Source organism: Patella vulgata, chromosome 9 (genome assembly GCF_932274485.2).
Source record: "Patella vulgata chromosome 9, xgPatVulg1.2, whole genome shotgun sequence".
Taxonomy (NCBI): Eukaryota; Metazoa; Mollusca; class Gastropoda; family Patellidae; genus Patella; species Patella vulgata.
The window spans coordinates 19,767,643-19,782,743 of NC_065887.2; the positions used below are offsets into that span (position 1 = coordinate 19,767,643).

Genomic DNA, 15,101 nt, shown 5'->3' on the forward strand with positions numbered 1-15,101 from the left:
ATCAATTACAAATTTACAGGCATTTAATTTGGGACATATTATAGTTGCTCTATTTCCAAGGTGAAAAATTCTCTTAAATACTTTCTCATATGAAACCCTAAAAATGACTAGGATGCTTACGCTTGCATCGATTTTCTTTTCGCTACTTGAACATCCCCATAAAATATCAGATTAACCAGACATGAACTCGCACTGTCTTCAATGGCACACATCGTAAAAAGAAATTAACAAATAATTATTTTGGAGACATTTAAGCTGCAACATAAAGAGATATTAACTAATGATAATTTGTGATATTTCCTCCTAGTGGGAATCTTATAATCTGTTTAAATTGTCATCAAGAAATTTTATAGAGTTCAAGTAAAAACAAATTGCAGCAGTTTTACAATATAAATGAAACTATTTTTTCAGGGTATCATACTTTTACCATCACACATTAAGAACAAATTAAAACGGTTATTTTTATATACCATTTGGAATGCGGAAGGAAACTTCTTTATTTATCTTTAACCATCTTTTCTTACAAGTAATGATGGATGTCCTCAACAAATTTTTACTGTGTAGATTTTATACTACACATATCCCAACGTATAATTTTAATGACAATGTTAGATCTGTTGACTGTTTAAAAAAATTATTGTAATTATAAAACTACCCCACCCTATTCACTCCCTACTTATCTCTATAGACCAGGGCCTTCTTTATAATCTTATATGGTTTTTCTGTCTTTTTATATTTTTGGCTGTCCAAAGGGTTGTCTTTCATACAAATTTACCCTAGGCTTAAATGGTAAAGCTCAAAAATGCCATATGATTTCATGTGGTCCTTACTTAAATGTCAACTAGCGATATCACTACTGTGGAAGCAGACATTAAATAATCTAATGTTTGTCACAACAAATCATCACAAACATGGGATTAATAATCATTTCTACAAAACTGAAATATTATCTAAAATCGATTTTAGCACCCAATAATAATAACTATCTTCTTTCTCTGTAGATATAACCACACTTCAGGTACTTTAAGACACACCTTCAACAGTAACAGTCGCCGTGAAAATCAATCACCATCAAAATTCACTACTTACATTATAATTGACAATCTAAAAAGTTTATAAAAAATGTCTTCTTTTATATCTGCGTTTGATAATGGCTGGCCCTGAAGCTATAGTTTGCTTTTCTTTTGTCGCAAATTTCAAGTACAGGACGTCAATTCTTGTGTAGAAATTCCAGCAATCACCTCCAACATTGTGATGGTTTGTTTAATTATTCATCAAGTCTAACATAAAAACTGATTCTTTATCTATAAATATTCTATTCTTTTTTTATTTCTTGAGCAAATTTCCTAAATTTATCACCAGGGTTAGATAAAGGGATGAATAATAATAACTAGGTTCATTAAAACTAATGATGTAGAAAATGCTTCTGTTACACAGAGGGACAAATAATATAAAGCTAAACATGCTTTCATTTAAAGCTAATTACAAAATCCAAAGTAGAAATTTGAATACTAGCGATGATGTTAATGCTAATTGGAAACTTACGAAAACATTTATTTATTTATATATTTGAATAGAGATAATGCATTTAAATTTCTAGCTATGAACGATGATTGTTCAAACTAATTTGTGTAATACAGAAAGCTACACAACAAAATATAGAACAAATAGTAGATGTATACATGGCAGGCAATGAAAAATGTTAAATCAAAGTTTACAGATGTTCATTTCAAATCTGCAACAATAATTCTTAACTATTACTACTGGCATCACACACTCTAGATAGAATAGAAACTTAGTCTAATATCAACAAGACTTATCTTGTCAATGTATCAACAGTCACTCAACATCATTAATATTCCATATTTTATTACCAAACTACTTTCTATCACCCACTTACATTTACAGTTACATACGCCATTGCAGCATTTGGATCCGTAGCGGATTTGAAACTGCATCGATTGCCAATCTAATTATTTAGTTCTTTTTATAACAGCCAAGAACTGATTTATCAAAGTTGCTTCATTTTTTTTTCATGGTCTTTAGATAATTATCTGCTGCAGTGCCATTCCCAACTGTTTATTAATATCAACATTTTCAAGGTTATGTTGCTTATTTTAAGACTAAAATATGAAGTAAACCAAGCCAAAGCTAGTACCCAGTCACCAGTATTGATAGCATTATATAATTTATAACATTAGTGTCATCGAATTCAGTGAAATGATTAATCTCTGGCATAAATTCATGATATCAATTTTCGAAAATGGAGAAAAGTGTCCCGCTATCAATTATCCATCACAGACAAATCAGGCAAATAGGGCTTTTAATAATATTAACGTATAATAATTTACAGGTATCTTTGATATTAATCTAGAAGCCACACCTGTCTGATTAATTCACCTGCTGATGATCTGGAGAAAAACCTATTACCTATCGTTCCCAACCACAAGCATAATTATCTGTTCCAATTATCACTAATTACCAGGTGCCTAGCCCTAACAATTATCACTTGTACTGGAGATCCAATTGACAGGTATGTTGAATCAACAGTTTGGTATGTATTAATAACTATGCTAACTGTGTATATATACAAGTAACTATGACAATGAACTGAAAATTAAGTGTCAAGACCTTTTTGGAGGGTTGGTTTTCAGTACAATTTACAAGTATAAAATATACATCCCTACACAAGTGACATTAATATAACACATAATGAATTTTGATCAGCCACAAAAGTAAATTTAGGTGTAGATTTGTTTCTATTGTGCACCTTAAAGATGCATTATGTAAGATTTTGATAAAGAGCTGACCATACTTGCTATTAAAAATTGATAATATATATATTGAAAATTTCAGTCAAACAACGCTATCCTGAGCAATGTTACGATTGTTTGAAGTTTAGACATAGATAGTCTTGATTATTACGTATCACTGCTACGATAATAAAGAAAGTCTTGATTATTAGTTTTAACGTTAAATTATCAAATGGCGCGGGTGTTCTAACCCAGTTGATATCTCCGCCATCTGATGGCCTAGAGAGTTGATTATAGGCTTGTCAGGTGAATAAATGTCTAAATAATAGTTTAAGTAAGGTTATTGAAGCCAGAAAAGACGAAAAACGATGCTGAATATTGCGAAATTTTCAATTCATTATATCTTTATAATTACTGAACTGAATTGAACTGTTTTTGGACTATTTATTACAGAGATTCAACTTTCACAATATTTTAGTTTACAAGGGAATCAAATTTCCTCAGTTGACAATTAGCAGTTTTAATGTTTTACTTTTAATACTATATACAAGACAATATTTTTTTTCTCAGTGACCACGTTTGATATGCACCAAACCATAATACACTGCTTTTAGTAAAATTGTGTCTAATTATTACACACTATAAACAATAAATCACTTTGTTTTTAACATCTAAAACAGTGATGTACAACCGATTAGTAGATCTATCTTTATGTGAAAAGTGAAAACGTAACCATTTATAAAAATACAATATCTAGGCTATATCGTTAGCTAAAACCCATTTCCCTTAATTTCTATTTTCACTGTGTTCTGTTTTACAACCTTAATTTGCCTTGATGTATAATTCTCACTTCTCGACTCATTTATTGTTTTTTTTTTGTTTCATGTTTTCACAGCATGTTTGTTCACTATAGTAGCATGTTAGGTAATTGTTGATTTGGCATTCTGTTACGCCAGTCTATTAATCTAACATAAAACCCGAGGATAATAACCAAGCGTGATTTGCTTACCAAATATCTAATATTCTCGCGAGAAAGCCAGGCCACCAACACACAGGTTCAACTTTTACTCATGGTCAATTCTTGCCTCATTTTCACCTCTTTGATTTAATTTGGTTACCGTGGCAACTTGTACTAATTACTACGTTTTCACAGGGACAATTCGTAACAAATCTTCTACTCATTTCTCGCTAATTATGGAAAAAATCATTATCTGTAGTAATTACGGAATATAGTGTATGTGATTCCGTAGCCAACAGAGATTCGAACACAGTCTATTTTTATCGGAACATTACATAGAACTATCGGTAACAACCAATTGCAATAAGTAAAAAGACATAGACAATTAACTGTAACAATAAATTACAGTTCTCATTTAAACTAATGATTTGATAACCACAGTAATTGTCATTACACATCCCATTCACAAGAACTAAAAGTAAACATCCATTCTAGTTTAAAGTATTTTTAGTGTCCCAAGTGTGGACTATGCATTATTACTCCTTTAGATTTTTTACTAAATACTACATGACACCAATCTTGAAAATCCATCAACATAGCCAAATTTTGATGTTGCCTTTCAATTTCACTAGTAGACTGTACACGTAGGTTGCAAATTCTGTAAATTCCTTTTTTTCAGACTTGATAACTGCACGAAAGTGAGCACTCAAGAGATTTGCTAAATTACCAAATTATTTGTGTTTATATGCATTTATAAATCTGTAAGAATATCAGACTTTATCTTAAGGGTGGAACCACATCATTTGTGTTGATCTACCAACAGCAGGCCAGTCGGAATAAAATTCATACTGGTAAGTTATCAGCACAAGCCAAAATGGGGGTCAGGGGACTTGTCCTAATCCTAGTGAAAATTTTAAAATAAGGAATAAATATTGGAGTCTGAAGCCTACCTGGTTCCAATGGGTCTGAACAGGGAGATGAGATGGGGGAAAAAAAAATATTTTTGTAAAAGTCGAAGGAAAATTTTGTTTGATGTGTTTATTCCATTGTGTTACAATAAGCCCATTCCAATAATTATAAAAAAAAGTCTTGTGTTTCGAGACAATAGAAGGAAATAATAATTGTTAGAGAATGATAGATTGGCACATGAAGAACACGTTCATTGAACCGTGAGTGTGTTCTTTCAACACTTGGGTCAATTACTGAGTACTTTCAGTACACTAATGTGACAAGAATGATAGAACAAATTGTTTTCTTTCATAATAAGAAAACAGAATCGAACAACATTAGCTACATTTCTTGAGACGACAGATTTATTTCTTCTAAGATTAGCGGGTGCAAATGAAATAAAGATTTAATTTTTGCTAAATCAATTAAACAATTAACCTCTATTGGGTCTATTCATGCTAAATAAAAATCAAGCAAATATCAGATGAAAACAGGGTTGATGTTTTCATATCAAATATGTATTTTATTCATGGTTTCATTTGATTAAAATTGAACCAGGCAAAGGCAAAAGAGAAACAGCCTACGATACAGAAAATCAATTGAATGAAAAAATAATTCCAGGGGTCGCATGATTTCCTCTCCTGAGAATTTTTATTCTCTCAGAACAAATTGGAGAAAAGAAAAAAGATAAATGATGCCATTATATTTTTTTTTTAAAGTTGCTAACAGCTTCTGAAGAAAATATATTCATCACAGGTTGGTAAAAAGAAATAAATTTATTTAATGTGAATCGACTACAGTCACAAAAAGGGCAGGGTGGTGTATGCACAATCTGAGACAAAATTTCTAAACTTTTGATTCATGATTCGTACACATTTTAGTTCCACTGCACTTGCTATTATAGTGGTTTTCAATGTTTTTAAAGAACACTCATCAAAATACCATAAATAGGTCAGACTTGGAACATGATAATATATCTAAATTTATTATATTTCTCTTCTTAGCAAAATTCGTAATGCTTATCTAACCATATAAATTTGACTTTTAAAACAATAACCCCAAAAATAATATGTTTGCAATCTTGGAATTCAAATGAATTTATTTCACAGAAAACATTACATTTTACAGAAGATATATTTTATCAGAGTAAAAAAAATTCTCCAAGTAACATGAAATCTGTTCCTTGCAAAACAAGTAATGTCAGACATGTGCAATGATTTATCGCCTCGAAATGCCTGATAACTCGCTCAGTCTAAAAATCAAATTGGTAGAATAAGGAAGGATGCACAACAATATTGTAACTGTCGTCAGTAATGACATAAAGTGTCGCTAACCAACAATTTCATCCCTCGATACCAAATCTAGCAGAAATGAAGGGAAAAACCTAAAGACTCTTCCAAATGACAGCATTCTTAATACCGTAATATGGTCAAAATCATGGTCGTCATAGAAACCCGATTTAATGGAAAGGTGGACAGTCTCGATTTTTGATAGACAAGTTGTGGTTACTATAGCAACAGTAACAACAGGAGTGAGAGTTTAGTGTCGTGTAGCAGACTTTGCCTGTTTGCTGGTCGTTCTACCACCGAAGGTAAGACCACGGTGGCTCTGTATAGAACATGTCTATGAAAATCAATACAGAGCAAGATGCTTGAGATGCAGATTTAACAAAGCATTGTATGTACTCCTCTTCGTGTTCTTGTCCCTTAACTAATTACCAAGAGGTGTTTAATGTTTTCAGTGTTAACACATGTAGCGACAAGTTACATGAAAAACTAATACATCATCACAGCCGATTATCAATAAATTTATAATAAATTTCGGCCCGAGTTTATAGATGGATGATAAAATGTCAGCACTATGTCATTAGACACCATAAAATTATTATTTGGCAATTTGCTTAATCTACATACGCAGTATTTATCAAGTACTTTGCATAAAATGGTCATTCATGGAACAAATTCAGTGTAATTTAAACCGCCACAACTTTTCAGTCAACGAAATATTTTCTCACAGTAGCTAAGTTGTGCGAGTAGTCAAATAACATTTTTATGCTTTTTCAGGTAATGTGAACCTTTACAAGACACAGAAATAATTACCTTATGAATAGAAACACTATTTGTGTAAGCTTAATTTAAAGTGAATCGAATGGTAACTTTAGTCTGAGAGCATCAACACGATTATTTCAAAAAGATCAAGGGCAATAACTCTGGCAGCAATTATTGGAAATAGATATGTCTCGTCGGCTCAAGAATATAAACACATTAGTTTTTAGCTTCTAATTTTATAATTCTGACAGTTGGATGGATTTGACCAGCAGTGCTCCAAACCTCTTTGCCTTTATTTTTGAAGATCTAATTTATGTCTTTTACCGTGTGTAACCGTAATAGAGGTATAGCAGCTTTGTTCTGAAAAATTCTTATGACACATGGACAGGGCCTATTTTAAGGTTTTATTATCGAAGCATGGTTTCCAGTGTTTTGGTTTCCAGTTATATGGTGTGTAAAGTGACCGATGGGTCCCCGAGATATTTTGGTCATTTTCATTTTTATCAAGCGGCCACGACCGGCAGAAACGGCCAACCTAGAACCCACGCAGTGCAGGTTAAATAAATGATGAAAATAGATTTATTCTTATATTAAGAGAAATTATTTATAAAATGTGTAAGTTATTCATATAACCTTATATTAGAGACACATAATGGAGAAGGACTCTGGACATACATTAATGTGTTTGTTACTGTAACAGAATAAAGTACCGAGTCTGACAGAGCACTGGGTCAAACTGATCTGTCTAAAAACATTCACTAACAGCTAACCATTAACCCTTGTTCTTTACGTGCGCAATACAGGTAATGTGAGACAATCATTTGGTATCTAGTCGAAATGAAATGAGGTTTAATGTCCTACTTTTCTGCACCATCCGGGCTAATGAAGACAACTGGTATCTCATGTTAAGATGCAAAGAAAGTAGCTTTGAACCATAAACAATAGAAATCTGCTCTCCTGCTGACTGTGCTCAACTGGGAACGGAAAAGGGCTAAAGAAGAAGAAAACGACCTGGATTACTTGAAAGGTATAATCGGATTAACAACTTGAAATAAGTTGTCTTTTTAATCCTCTTATTTTATATGTGTTCAGTAAGACAACACAGGTTTATTTTTTGAAAACCATTTACATGTAGTAACCAGAAACTAACAAATTTTACTTATAGACAGCAATATATTCTAATATAACAAATAACTCCATATATAAATTTAGCTTCAATTCTTAGAATGATTTGTAAAATACCTCATAATTTTTCTAAAGTGGTTCAGAATTGGCCGTTTATTTTTCTTTCAAACTGGAAAGCATTGAGAATAACATATTATGACTCTAGTTTCTTTAAATTAAAATCAAGTTGAAACTATCATCTTACTTGTATTTAATCATACTCAGACAATTACTTAAATACATTCATGTTAGAACAAAAATATGATCCATGAAAATCAAAGATTTGGACTAATCTATCACGATATTCGCAATTAATTATTGTGGAAACTCATTTACTGTGACTCTATAACCATTGACTGTTTGTCTTTTTAACAACTTATTAAATGTATTGGCCAATCGCTGTGAATTATTTATCGTATAATTACAGGCGTGATGTGAACGTAGTGTTCAACATGCAAAATTCTCGTTATCATCTGTTTTTACAACACGACTTCTGATGTTGGCTGAAGTCTTTTAACTACAGTTTAATCATACTCGGTCGTTAAGGAAGCCATTGTCGTTACAACCAAACATATTAATGTTCAATTCTAATAAAAAAAGTTAATGGCAAATCTGTTGTCAGGTGTGATATTTTAGTCCAAATACAGGATGGACACATTCTACATAAATGTCGAACCAATGAAGATCAATGACAAAGCATGGACTGATCTTTGATTGAAGATTCGTAGCATATGTGAAAATCATATGAAGGCTGCACTGGTTACAGATGGGTAGGCCTCACCGTTTGAAAATCCCAGGAGAGCATAAAATACACTCCTGAAAAAGTTCAGGAGAGGGATTTACACTCTTCACTTTGAAATGGATGGAATCTTTTTTCTTTGGCTATTATGTAGCTGAGAAAGTATTGTTTATTGAATTGAATATTGTTCATTTTCATTTCATTATCTGGTAAGAAAATTAAAACTGATAAACTTTATCAACTTAAATAAACATTAGTACAGGAAATAACTGTTGGATTACAAAACATAAGTTCTATTGAAATCTATGGGCTTCGATGGTTCAACGAAAATGTAATAATTCCAACATCATAAGCGGAGAAATTTATTCCTATCGTTAATAGTATCACTGAACAAACATAGCAAAAAAAAAAAACAATTTGCAGCCACATCTGAAGAAAATATGAAATAAACGATTTGATTCGTAACAAATAAATATTACTCTTCTCATTGAATTTAATATCTGTGGACAAATTAACTAGACTTTTTGTGTGGACAAGTTTGCCTGTGGATGAGTTAACATGCATTCTTGCACATCATGTCATTGATTAAAATGAGTTCAAATTTGGGATGTCTGTGCGATTGAGTCTATAAGTAAGGTACAAGATTTGAAGATTAAACATTGAGCAAGTTGTAAACATGAAATAGTGGGAAAACACATATTTATTAAAATATTTAATTCTAAATGTTCTGATGTGGCGAGCCCCATTGCAACACTCTTAAAAATAAATTTGCATTCGTTATGGAGCGAGTGCTCTTCAAAATGCAAGGCCTGTATGGGACATACAATCTTCAATCTTTACCACCTACTATTGCTGTTGCCAGAATAAAAGATAAAGCGATATTGACAGTTTTTAGTCGCAATAGGGGACACTTATTACAATAGATTTTAACTGAGGAACATATATAAGGTGAATAATAAATCTAAAATGACCATGTCTTTTTGTTAAGAGTAAGACATAAAGTCAAAATAACTTTGACTAGAAGAGTCAAGCATATCCCTGTTCATGGATTATTTGAAAAATCAAGTACTTGATTGTAGTAGGGAAGTTACTATTCTAAATATATCAGTTTTACAATTGTTAAATAATACTCTCTTAATATCCACTGACACACCAGCCTTACATTATAACAGGAAACAAATTTTTGAAGAGCTCTATTCTAAAATGTGAGGTGGGGCAGAAACAGTGAGTTGTTTGTTAAAATTCACAAGACAACATCAATTAAATATCAATTATTTTCTAGCTGACATTGTTATCCATCATCTTTGCTATAATACTGAAATAAATCAACCATCTCCATTAATGGACAGGTATACACAAGAAGGACATAAGAATAAAATAAAATATTTTATTTACCGTATTTTTTCCAATACCAGCTTTAGTAATCTTGAGACCAGTTGCTTGTTGGAGTTGTTCTATGATCTTTTCATCGTCTGTAATATTAAATAATTACAGAAAAATTATGTGGTGTATGGTAATAATGAAGCTGCTTACGATGTTTAAGCTGATACATATGATGCTGATAACATTTACATCAATAATGATAATATGTACAATTATAATCATTGGTGAGTAGGGAGGATGTCAAATATAAAATAATATTGAAGTTAAGAATAAAAACTCCAATATTGATACATCGGGTAAATGATAATGATGATAATAATTATGATATGTATAAATGGTGATGATAATTGAAATTATGCATAATGGTGAGGATGACAAAAATTGACATGCATAGCCATAATGTAGATCATAATAATTATGGTAAACTGCATAATAATACTTGATGTAATATTATGTAAAGGATGAGACAGTATATAAGTTCAAAGAAGAAACTATTCATGGAATACGGATTTGTTCCGTGTTGCTACAATATCCATTAAGACCTACTTTAATTTCCTCAAATTTTGTTTGTAAAGGACACAGGAGGAGTTGCCTCCCTTTTCAAACCCATAATCATTAGGATTAAATCTGAAATTTCGTGATTCTGTATCATGGGCAAAATGCAAATGAATCTGTTCTTAAGACACATGTGAAAAGATTCATAGAAAATGTTTAACTTCCAATAAAACTAATTCAAGATGTAGTTGTGCTGTTCATTTGGCCGAGTTTTATGGTAAGCTTACAGCCACCAAAACTTACAAGGTATGGCAAAGACAAAACAGTGTGACTTTGATCCTTGTCGACAATAAAGAAAAAACCACTATATTTATCTCATTAAAAAGAAGTAAAATGGCATAAAGTCAGAAGGTGATATGTGTCTTGGTCCAGTCCATGATTCTATTAACAACCCATGTTTCACAACATCTTTTTTCAAGTTTGTGACAGCAGTAATGACATGATAAATAATCAATTTAATGTGGCATTTAGATGTTTCATCATTGTCTTATATAAGAAACAGTGAAACACACTATAATAGACATAATTATATATGTAATCACTGATCTTTTATTCAGAGATTTTCTTGGTTATATTTAAATCTCAGAAAGTTTATGGGTAATTTGTTACCCTAATGATAATCTATCCCGTTCCACAAATAACATTTATAGAGTAAATTATTAAGCATCCAAAACAATATAGATTTGAAAGTTGGTATAACCGAAACAACTGTCAGAAACTCATACAAATTCTCAGAGCCCCTACCCCCTACATTATATGAAATGAAATTGGATTTAACATTCTTCTTTTCGGCACTAACCCAGGCTAATGAATACAGGCATATGCCTAGCAGTGCACTATGAGGGAAATTCTGCCCGGGCAACAGCCTACTATATTTTGAATTCAGTCAAGTGTTCGTTTACGTGCATGCTGTGTCAACAGGATCTCAGTTTTTTCTCCCATCTGAATGACTAGATGCTGCTTCTTGTGCCACTGACAAGGAGAAACCATGCCAGAAAATCCTGAGGTATTTTCTCAGCCAACACCAGGATCGAACCCAAAAACTCATGGTTAGCAAACCAGCGCTTCACTCACTGAGCCACCATGGCCTCAGTCACCCCACCCTCGCCAACAAACAGATCTGGTATTGAAAATTTAGCATCATATTGTTTTTGAAAGATATGTTTTGTCTTTATAGTGCTACCACCTATAATTCCACAACTTCAAAAATCTGCGCGTTAGCTGAGGTAATGGAACAGATTTTAAATAAATGATTTATGGGGTTTTTTTAAATTTTTATGGGCATATCCATGTAGTTTATGAAAATTATAAATTATCTAGATGTTGTAAATGATTGATTAAAATGATCCAGATCTTAATAAAAGATACAAAGAAACAATAACCTGTTATTTAATTTTCATAAATAATTATCATCATAATCAGAAGTATATTACAACTGTTGTAATGTACAATTTTGGTTAAGTACAACATTTGAATTCCCTTGTACCCAATTAAAACAGTTAATATACTATATATGGATGGATCTTTCCAATTAGCTAATTACTCTGATCAGGTATTTTCCCTCACATCTGATCCGAGAAACAAATTCTTCAAAAACATATTAAATACATGAAATTCATCCCTGTAAAATGGAACATACCAATGTGCATGCCGAATAATATTATAAAATTATGTCACTCTATAAAGCTTTAAAATGATTAATAACACCCCCTTCCCCCCCCCAAAAAAAACAACCCAAAAGCACTGAAAGATATTTTGATCAATAACGCTGATTATAGTTATATTTTCTTTTTAATTACCTACAATAGTTTTCTTATTTTTTTACACTCTTAGGTGTAAGAAATGCATATTGACTGCTATGTTCGTTCCACAATCTGCTAATCATGCACAGAAAATGGGGCATTCAGAACGTGGTTGTACGTAGATTTTATATTATCAACTTAAAAAATACAAAATATGTTTTTATCTTGTAAATAAGTACTTATTCAAATAACACTGATAATTCTTATACACTTTTACACAGCTGATACCCTGATACCCATCTTATATTTTTAAAAAAAACTTGTTTAACATGATGTGAATGTGAATATTAAATAGATATCTTGAAGCTTATTATTTTATAATGTAATTAGCATATTTGTATTTATCAGTTTAAAAATAAATAACATTTCCTCTAGTTAAATAAATTATTATATTCATGCATTATTTATAATTTCACAATTCACAGATGACAAGTAAAACTGTGTTCACTTTGAATTCACTCTGTGTCTTGAAGCTTGGTTCATCCTTACAGCAATAAATACAATAAGCTTCTTAAAGGATTAACACAACGAGTAATCCCCTCTGATGTGGGGATTAGAATCCCAAGGGCATTTATGTATTAAACGTTGGTTGTACAAAAATAAAACATGTGATACTGTCAATAAATAAACCTTTCGGGAAAGAATAGGGTTTTTTTTTATACAAAAAGATGGAACCAGAGTTGTATTTTCTTTAACCAATTAAATAACAACACAAATATTGTAGTAAAATAATTTTTCATGGAAAAAAAAACCCAATCAATTAATTACTTTGGATGCTTATTTTTTTCAGTTATTAAATAAACTTAAAAGGCAAATTTAATATTTTTGAGAAAATTTCATTAGTTATTTCTGTACAAAAATAAATACTTAATGGAAAGTGACAATTTCACAAATATTCTTCAACAAAAAAAAATAATGTTTAAAGTCCAGTAGACATATCATACTATGCATAATATCTTATATGAAAAAATGAACACTGATAATTTTAATTTTCATATAAATACTTGTATCTTACTTACTTAACATATTCCAACAGCAATTATTGTAAATATATATTTAACAAATGATAAGAGATGGAAATTTATTAATAAAAAAACTAAAATCTTCAGATTTTACTAATGAGAAACATTTCACAATATTTCTCTTTTTTAAACTGAAAAAACAAGGTTCTGACAGTCAAATATCTCGAGGGAGATTTTTTTTCATTTGATAATAACTTTGTGATTAACACAATACATTCCAATCTAAAGACAGCATTTCATTCATAATTAATCAGCCAGAAAATGACTGACAGTCAGCTGTAGAACATTATAAATTCTAAAAATGATAGTAAATACTGATAGATGCCGTCACAGCTACATCGCACAACATATAACAAATAATATTCTGGATTTCTATCTTTTAAGATAAAACATGTATATTTAATGAGTTTGATGAAGTGAAAAGAATAGCCTCAGATAATGTTAACATTTTGTTTATTGGCCAGAATATGTCTGCAATGCAATGATGATATTTGTTTTTCTTCATTATAATCATAGCTGTAATTTGGTAAAATATAAAACAAAGACAACTTTTCAAAAAGAGTGAGAATTAAAAATGTAAACAATACAAAAAAACATTTGATGTGTCCCAGAATAGTTCATCAAAATTTTTTGTTGGTTCTTTTGTTGGGAATGATCTTAATCAGGGGAGTTGGATGACAAAATGAAATACTGTACCTAATGTAACTTGTAAAATAATTTCTTTCTCTTTTTTGTTTTTGGTCCAATCAAAAGGCGATTACAGCAATTGGATCATGTGATATAAATCCTCAGAGATCATTAAAAAAATAATTTACTCTGATTCGTCAATTTTGATGAATCCATTTTGTGGCTCTGGGCGACCTTACAACCTCTGAGGAACAAAAACTGATCGTACATTCATTGTTGAAGCAGCATTTTCCTCCTGAAGCTCAATTGTTGTCAATTGTGACAATTTGAATATGTAAGCCATCCAAGTCCCGATCTTTTTGACAGAAGGTATCAATATAACGTCCTGTTTTTCATATTCATTTCCTCATCCAGTAGACGTAGGAAATCTTTTAAAATTGACGGATATCTGTGACTCTTTCATTGGCTATTAACCTGTCTTGTTGTTATGTGGATACTGTGACAACATATTCTCATATGGATGTCGTTATGAGAAGTCTCATAATATTCTAGTTTTGTTAGAGTACAACCTCCTTTTTCAAAAGTAAAAATTATTATATATTTTCTATTTGAGAGTTTTTATGTATCCATAAAATCTGACAAACATCCAGGGTAGGAAAAAATTAAAATAATTAAAAGACATTTCAGAAGAAAGGTTTAACCTATTTTAAAAGTTTTGCATGTATGCTGTTTATATTCTGTGAATACAAAGAAATTACATTCACCTTTACCTGTTTTTCTTGTATTAAAAAGTATAAACATATTAAGCGCTTAAATTTACATTTACTATGACAAAAATTATCAACAACAGATTTAAACAATCACTGTATCAGCAAACAAAAAGACCTTGTGACATAAACATAAAGAGAAATAAATCTGATGTTAAAAAAATAAATTTCCAAGAAAAAAATCCTGAAACACGAAACAATGAGAAAATCAAACAAATGGAAAAAAAATTTACATCACAAAATACATGTATGTCCTTTCTAAAAAAGCAAATTTACAGATTGTCTATGAGTATTTAAAGAGAAACAGACAAAATTATCCTAATAGTTTCCATCTT

General features: G+C 30.9%; 1 protein-coding gene across 1 annotated transcript in view; it reads right to left on the bottom strand.

Annotated features, from left to right (window-relative positions):
* The window catches only part of LOC126831999 (receptor-type tyrosine-protein phosphatase N2), a 155,545-nt gene that overhangs the window by 45,425 nt on the left and 95,019 nt on the right, over window positions 1–15,101 (bottom strand). The window contains exon 11 of the mRNA XM_050562676.2: window positions 10,006–10,082. Coding sequence (XP_050418633.2) covers window positions 10,006–10,082 — 77 coding nt within the window. The remainder of the gene's footprint in view (window positions 1–10,005; window positions 10,083–15,101) is intronic.